Source organism: Alosa pseudoharengus, unplaced genomic scaffold, assembly GCF_046254945.1.
Source record: "Alosa pseudoharengus isolate Yale_2024_CS ecotype anadromous, Long Island Sound unplaced genomic scaffold, YU_APseudo_1.1 YU_APseudo_1.1_scf_21, whole genome shotgun sequence".
Taxonomy (NCBI): Eukaryota; Metazoa; Chordata; class Actinopteri; order Clupeiformes; family Clupeidae; genus Alosa; species Alosa pseudoharengus.
This window is the reverse complement of record NW_027468674.1, coordinates 27,680,023-27,688,291: the sequence shown is the minus strand read 5'-3', so window position 1 is coordinate 27,688,291 and position 8,269 is coordinate 27,680,023. Positions and strand designations below refer to the sequence as shown.

General features: G+C 44.2%; 1 protein-coding gene across 1 annotated transcript in view; it reads right to left on the bottom strand.

Moving 5' to 3' along the window:
* Window positions 1-6,405, bottom strand: part of grid2ipb (glutamate receptor, ionotropic, delta 2 (Grid2) interacting protein, b) — a 24,904-nt gene extending 18,499 nt beyond the window's left edge. Inside the window, exons 1-3 of the mRNA XM_076298808.1 lie at window positions 6,152-6,405; window positions 5,533-5,865; window positions 4,948-5,102 (exon numbers count right to left, since the gene is read on the bottom strand). Coding sequence (XP_076154923.1) covers window positions 4,948-5,102; window positions 5,533-5,865; window positions 6,152-6,397 — 734 coding nt within the window. The 5' untranslated portion in view covers window positions 6,398-6,405. The remainder of the gene's footprint in view (window positions 1-4,947; window positions 5,103-5,532; window positions 5,866-6,151) is intronic.
* Between the last annotated feature and the right edge of the window lie 1,864 nt (window positions 6,406-8,269).

Sequence of the window (8,269 nt, the reverse complement as noted above, 5' to 3'; positions counted from 1 at the left end):
GCCTGCCTGCTCACCCACCACTGAATCCCCCCATCAGCACCACTTCATGCCCGAACGTTAAACAACACAGTGCTCATTAACCAATGTGGCCACAGAGCCACTTCCCTCTTGAATGGGCCTGGCATAGCCCTCAATCGCTCTCTTGACGTCTCTGAAGGGCGCTTCCTGTGTCCCTGTCTGTCCACCTGAAAGCGCATTCACATGCAAATGTGTATTCGGCAGCGGCGGCGGCCTTTAGAGTCTAATTGGCGAGGCATTTGAAATGACCACAAGAGGACCGAGGGAGATGAAAGCTATTATTCATTTCATCAAGTCAGAGGCTCAGGGAATGACAAAGCGCAATGACAGAACAAAGTGTTCTTCGAAACTCGAAAAAAAAAAAAAAAAAAAAAACAGTCTAACAAATGACTTGGAAAGAACTATTGCAGAAGTCCTGCTTGTTCGCTAGTGAGGTATGACTGTACAGACTAGACAGGTAATGGCTCTCTCCTTGACAGAGAAAATGTATTCTCAAGAGGACATATTATTTTCCTGATGCCCACACACACACACACACACACACACACACACACACACACACACACACACACACACACTGACTACCCTGAAGCCACTAGTGCTTATGATGACTAAAAATGGATTATATCTTAAAGCCAGTTCTGCTGCCAAACTCTACCAATTCAGCACTACGGAAAAAAAGAATTTACCTCACATAATCTTCAATATCCATTTCAAGCTCATTACATTTCAGATCTGACCTCGTTGCAGGAAATCCAGAGTTGTGCTAAAATTACACAGGGGCCAGAGGGCAAACAGCTCGAAGGAACACCAGGCAAGAACATGGTCGTTTAACGGCTGGACTAATTAGAATGGGATCATCTAAATCCACACATATTGCCAATTATTTATCTGGTAACGCTGCATTTATTACACCTTTAGATCAGCTCATACAAAGCCTGTTTTTATTGATTCAAAAAGCATTTGGTCTGTTTTTATTGATTCATTTAATTTAATTTAATTTAATTTATATATTTAAAGGACAGTGCACATTAATCAACATTTCTGTAAATATGCCAGTGTTAGCCAGCACAGCAGTATGCCAAATGGAAGGTTCTGGTGGGTCAGTGCAGACTATGTAATTACATGGTCAAGGATTCAAGAGTATAGGGATGCATCACAAATCAGGACAAGCCATCTGTGGGTAATCAAGCCATATGACATGAGTTGGGTTGGTAAAGGCACGAGGCCGGACAAATAATCACCCAGTAAATCAAATGGCCATTTGGTATTACGTTAATTAAACAGTAACTGTTGGGAATGTTTTTTGTACTCCGTTATACACAGTCTTTTCTTTTATAGTTCAAATAAATGATTGAGCAACTGACACATCTGACATTTAATGGCATGTGATACAAATAGTATAGGCTACCTCAGAAATAAAAAGTATGGGTTGAATAGCACTTCAGAAAAAAAAACATCTACAAATGCACTTTAATTCATTTCTCCATCAAACTATGATGCCTGCCAAAAGTACACACATTGAGCCGTGACCTGAACTGTGCTATTGATGTCTCATTTGGTAGTTTTAGTCCCCAGTAAAGAGTACAAAGGGTGCCTTTCTAAAAGCCATGCCAATATATTAGACCCTCTGCAATGCTCTTTTTACCCCCGGTATCTACCCAGGGTATTAACTCTATGCTAAATCAACATACACATTGTATTTAGCATCCGAACAAACTGTTTGTCATCTCTATTAGTTGAGTGAAGGAAATCTGAAGTTGAGACCCAAGCATCTCTGCTTAGTGGACAAAAGTACTTCAGACACATAGCAAAATCCTGAGACTGTGATCGAGCATAAGACTTGTCTTGGAATAACTTCTTGTCTGGAAGTATACATCATAAAACAAAATGTAGCCCTTTGCCAAATATGCAACAACAACTTCTCAACCACTGAAGGAAGGAAAGAGTCTACAGAAATGGTGACTAATTATGGCTTAAGAATCACAGATCCCAACTGCATCAACATCTCTTGCACAGCAACAACACTCTAACTGTACATTTCTGTCATGTTTTTCTGTCAGTGCCTCAATAGATTATAGAGTGCTCTGTGAAATTATTCTGCCAGAGAAACTGAAAGCATTACATGTTGTCACTCATACTGATTTTACTCCATATCCCAGGATTATTTGTAACAGGTAGCCCAGAGGTGTCTGGCCATGTGATCTCAGATACTATAGTGGGGGCTAGACTATTACATAACACCATACAATTTCTGATTTAATGGACTTTTAATTCCTTGTTAATCCATATGAGTTATATTAGGGCAGTCTGGAGAGAACTGTTGATAGAGAATAGTTCAACTGCTTACCCAATCCATGAGTGAGACTGCCATTCAAAAATTCCTTATTACCGGAATATTCTTTGACACTGCCAAAAGCCTCGTTGTATTATACATAACAAGTATAACGAAAAAAGGACTTTGTTATATCTACCATACCAAATGAAAGGAACTAGAACATCTGACAGATTAATAGACATACAACACTAGCATCATAAACCAGTAAAACAACACACCAGCATCATGCCCACAAGAGGGAATGGCAAATATGACAGTGACAAAAACACAAAAAATCTACAAATTCACTGATTCCTATAGAATCTTGTGTCTGCCTCTATCAACCAAAACACTCCATGCATCCAGATACATTTTGGAATGTGAACTACTCACCCTAGGCAACTCATCCTAACCTAGAGTCCACCATTATCCTGACTAGCAGAGAAATGGGTACACCTGTGGTGAGACTTCAAAAGACGCTGACGGCTACCGCGGCTCCATGCCAGGAGAGGAGGGCCATTGTGTAAGCAAGAACTGTCAACAGCATACTGTCAAGCGAAGCCAGCCACTACACTACATGGTGACCCACGAGAGCTTACACGGAATAATGAGGAGAAAAGCCATCAAATCCACACCAGAGAGAAAGAGAGAGAGAGCGAGAGAGAAAGAGAGAGTGAGAGAAAGAGAGAGAATGGGGGGCAGAGGGAGTGTGCGAATCAGTGTGTGTTCGAGTGTGCAAGCCAATGAGTGTGGGTGTAGGAGAGATGTACCCGTATATTAATGTATAAGTGTGGAGATGTACAGTATGTATATATGCAGTGTAATAAAAGGAATAATTCATTGATGTGATTTTGCTCTGGTGTGGGACTGTGGAGATGATGGCCTTTCATGAACTACCTCTCTTCCAGGCGGCTTACAGCTTAAATGATGCTTACAGCATCGACTACAAAAATAAAAAATCTAAACGCTGCACTTATGCATCAGCCTGTCAATTCATAGGCTACACATTTGTGTTCACATGCAATGCCTGTGAAAAATATGTGGAAGATCTTCACTGATGCAGTATTGCTGTGTAAATTCATAGTGAGAAGCCTGTATTAATTGTGTTCATTTCAGCTGCCTCTCCATCAGTGAATGACCATAAATGTAAAACTGTAAACAATGGGAATCTAAAGACTACTGAATGTTGAAAATGTAACAAGAAATCATTCCAGATATCATCTCTTATGTCATATGTGATGTGATATTCTATACCTTTTTTAACTTATATATAAAGTCTTTGGGATGCCAGTGGAATCCAACAAAGAAATGGGTTAGCTTAGCCCTTGACCTTCCTTCAAAAGCCTTCCCCTTGCTTGAAAAGAATGTTATGGTACTTTCATTCTTTGAAATCTCACAAAATTCAGTTTTCACAATAACAGGAATTTCCACCTACAGAAACATGTAATTCCCTCCTACAGTATCATGTCATTAATTCTTCCCACTCACATTTAGGGTCTTGACTGGCCCTGTGAGACTGTGAATGAGAAATGGGGACTTATGTCCTTGAGGTAACAACCAAATAATCTATAAGATGGTGTCCCTCAGCGTCCATGTTCCCAACACACAAACAGATTTCCCTCTCAAGGAGATTACAGACTTAGGCACATGGACTATTATCCTGTACAACAATGGGTCACCAGCAAATCAGCCTTCGGAGTAGAAAAGGCAGTAAGCTTGAATGCAACTAAATAAAGTATCAAAGCTGAAGGTGGGATATTGGGCACTTTATCACTGTTAAGGCTGGCTAATTACTAAAAGCATACAATTACTTATGCCTCGGCACACTCACAATGGATAATCATGAGCAAGTGTTAATTACAATGGACTCACATTAAACACAATACACCCACATACCCCTAATATATTTAGTCAACACCACTTTAGTTCATATAGCATGCTATTAAGAGGTGCCATTGTGATGATCACATTGGGTTGTGTGTTGCTAGAGTTTTGAACTATTTCAAACATAAACAAAAGCCGCAAGGAAATCCGACCAACTGGCAAACCCTTTGTGCCAGGCTGCCAGCTAACACATCCTCATATGCAGTGTAGGAATGCCATGCCACTCACGCTACTCACGCCACTGACCTAGTTGGCTTCCAATGGGCTACTGCCCAGTGCCTGACACAGGACCAACGTGCCAGCCTAACTAGCATTGGGGGGGGGGGGGGTGTCACCCGATTAATGCTTGCCTTTCAGCAACAGATGGAGGACCACCCCACTGTGAGGTCCTAATGACTGACACTAAGAAAGACCCTGATAATCCCGCTTTTTACAAAAGGAAAAGCTTGCTAACCATAACCTCAGACATGCTAATCCTATGCTGTATTGATTTATGCTGGCAGACTGAAAAAGACCTCTTCCAAACATATCATCACACACAGACTCCAATGTCTTAACTGTTCAGCCAATATCTCCATGACATGAATGGAAATAGGAATATGCAGCCCTCCTGTGGTCATATTAAAGAACCGGACACAATTTCAACGGAGAGTGGAGGGGAATGCCATGGAAACAACATACCCGCACAAGAGATGGCAAAGACGTGTAGGATCTGTTGCTTAGAATACCTGATGTTAGCAATGAGCTTCTGATGCTCCTCATTGGTCAAAATGTCAGGGAGGACGGAGGCCAGCCAATCCACTTTCCTCTCCGCAGCGTACTGCTTCAGAACAGCAAACAGTTTCTCCTTCACCTCGGGCTCGTCACCAAGCACTTGGTCAATCTGAAGGAAAAACACAATACATACCAACTGTTGTTTATTACTATGCTTCTACTGTGTAAAACTATAGAGCTGACTAAATGAATCATGGCTTCTCTGTCAAGGAGAGACTCAAAACTGACACTAGGGTTCAGTGACTTTTTTAAGAAGTGTGTGCATGATTGAGTCCCTTCACTTTTTAGAGACATGTGCATGCGTCCATATCCCAGTAGTAGTAGTGCTAGCAGTGTGCAAGTCCTTTCAAATGCCAACTCCAGTTGTATGGTTTCTATGGTTACCCAGTGATATCTCTATGGCTACACTCTGCAGAGGTCAGACCTTGCTTTCTCTCTCTCCTTCACCCCCCCCTCTCTCTCTTTTTCTCTCTCTCTCCTTCAATCTCTATCTCTCGATCATTCTCTCTCACTCTGCCTCAGTCACACCGGACTCCCACCCTCTTGTTGAACTCCAGGGCCTTGTGCTTGCGGTCCAGCCGGAGTCCGTCGCTGCCCGGCTGCGAGTCGTCGATGCTGCTGCTGTGGCGCTTCTGGCGGCTGCCCATGCAGAGCACCCCCAGGCGCAGCGTGCGGCCCTGCGACGCCTTGATCAGCGCCGCCGCCGTCTCGTGGTCCTTCACCGGGATGCCATTCACCTCCATGACGTAGTCGCCCGCCCGCAGCCCGTTGCGACCCGCCGGCGAGAATGGGGAGCAGTCCTCCACCAGGAGGGGGCAGTCTCCTACAATGGTGAAGCCAAATCGGCCATCAGGGCCTGGGGTGATGTCCATCTGTGGCATCCAGATATACACAGGTTATTTCAGGCTCTGGTTAAAATTGGCTGGCTATTTATGATTACAAGGCATATGCAATGTCATTTGTTAAGGAAACAACATCCATGACATTTAAGAAGTATGAAGAGGCATAGATATTTGTAAGAGAGCATCAAGAAGGAGGAAATAGAAGACAGAGATAATAATCTGATTATAACTTGGGTTGCCAAGTTAGTAAGTAAGACAGCATGGTTGACAAATCTGGCAACACATCAATACATCAATCTGTGTTACTGTGTCAGACCTGATGGATGCGTGAGACCACCCCGATGCTGGGGGGGATGTTCTTCTGTGACTGGGCCAAGGCAATGAGCTCCTGGGCGCTGAGGGTGGACACGTCTTGACCCTCGATCTCCAGCACCTGGTCTCCAGGCTGCAGGCCTGACAGCATGGCACTGCTGCCCTCCTCCACGGACACAATGTAGCTGGGGCCATTGCCCCCTAGCTGGAAACCAAACTCCTCTGGCCAGCCCTGGTTGGATGCCGGCATAGTGAGGACTGTGGTATGAGGTATGAGAGAGAGAATGAGAGCGAGGGAGAGAGAGAGAGAGAGAGAGAGAGAGAGAGAGAGAGGTTTTAAATATAATTCTTAAATTAGTGGTGTTGGGTCTGTTACCACACAGTTTATGGTCAACCACTTTCTCATTGTTCATCTGTTTGTTTTCGTATGAATCATGTCTGTCTGCAGAGGCACAATCAAAAAACATTATGTTGACAAGAGATTCCTGTGTCTGGTTATTCTTGGCTCTTGAGAAACAGTACAGGCCAAGGACACTCACAGCATGTCAAAAGATTCTTAAAGAGGTGCACAGACATAAGTTCAGATTCGTAAGAACAGCATTAAGGAAGTGGATGTGAATCACTCCGTAGAGCTCGGCGGAAGTCTCCACTGAGATGATTGAACCTTTCAAGGGGACTGACCTCATTCAACCAACACATTCTGACCCGGAAAAATCTAAGAAGCATGAGGCCCGTACTCTCACTGCCCTGCAGCTAACCACAGATGTGATCATCTGGACTGTGTAAAACCATCCAGAATTCGACTGTAGTGATTCTAATAAAACTGAACACAAACAGCACAATAGGGAATCAGCTACAGGTCTTTTATTCAGATGAGGCACAAAATATACACTACAGGGAGCAACGAATCCCATCAATACAGATAGCTAAGCTTTCAGTTTTAGTAGCATTAAAGTATTAGTTTACCCAAAATATAATACCTATTTTTGGAGGCTTTAAGGGGGATATGGTATGCCAGCTAGAGTCTGATTATGATCAGTTAATTCAGCATTAAAAACAATATCAGCCTAAACACATTGACCTGGATGCACATCCAAGGGAGCCTCTTGTGTACCACAGCACGTGACACAGAATCACTCTATCTGGGTTAACTATAAAATCGAAATCTGACTTCTAGTTGCGAAAGAGTGACTTACAGAAATCTTTAGAGGACTGCCGAGAGACTGACTTTCCCTGGCGCAAGGAGTACCGTCCCTTCTTGTTCTGCAGGAATTTCTTCATTGTGACTCAATTCTGCTGGACAGCGGTCAAAATGTATGGTCTCGACAGCAATGTCCAAACCAAAAATCCCCTCTCTGCGCGTCTACAGCGCACCCCACAGCGTCTTCGTCTTCCTTAGCGCGCCGCAGGACTGTGACTTTAAAATGTCCTGTCATCCCACACAGAGACGGCCCTCAGGAGCATTGCAACCTCGAACGCGCGAGCCGGGGATGATGGTGGTGGTACGCGCACGGGACCAAAGTGCCCTTGCCGGCAAAGTTGACTCTGCAGTCTCTCCACCGGAGCGCTGTTCAGGTCCGGAAGCTTCACTTGCGCAAGCACCAATCACGAAACTGGGACATGGCAGCACAGATCCTTAATAATTCTTCCTCCAAAAAAGGGTATTGTGAGGCCCCATTTTTCTATAAATACCAACCCCTTCCTCTGCTCTAGCTGCTGGCTCCCTCTCCAAGGGCCAGTAAGTGGCCCAGAATCGGCTTGAGGATCCAGGAGGACGGTGATGGCTAATTGGAGCGTCTGTGTGATCCGCAGCACTCTGCCACTGCTGCACACTCACTCACTCACTTGCACACAGTCGTTCACACTAACTCACTCACACACTCACTACTCACCACAGCAGCAGGAGGAGAGAGGCATTTAGAGCCTTTTGCTGAGGGGTAAGCAGCTTAAAAGTAGCAGTGTCTCGAGGTGGCTGCACCGCATGGCAGAAACACATGCCTCCATTCATAATAAGATGCACTAAGCTGAAGACCTCCACACTCAGAGTGGAGGGAGGGGCTTGGAATACAAATCACCTCACTATGTTTTCCCAGATGATTGGATTACACTTCCTGTGCACCAC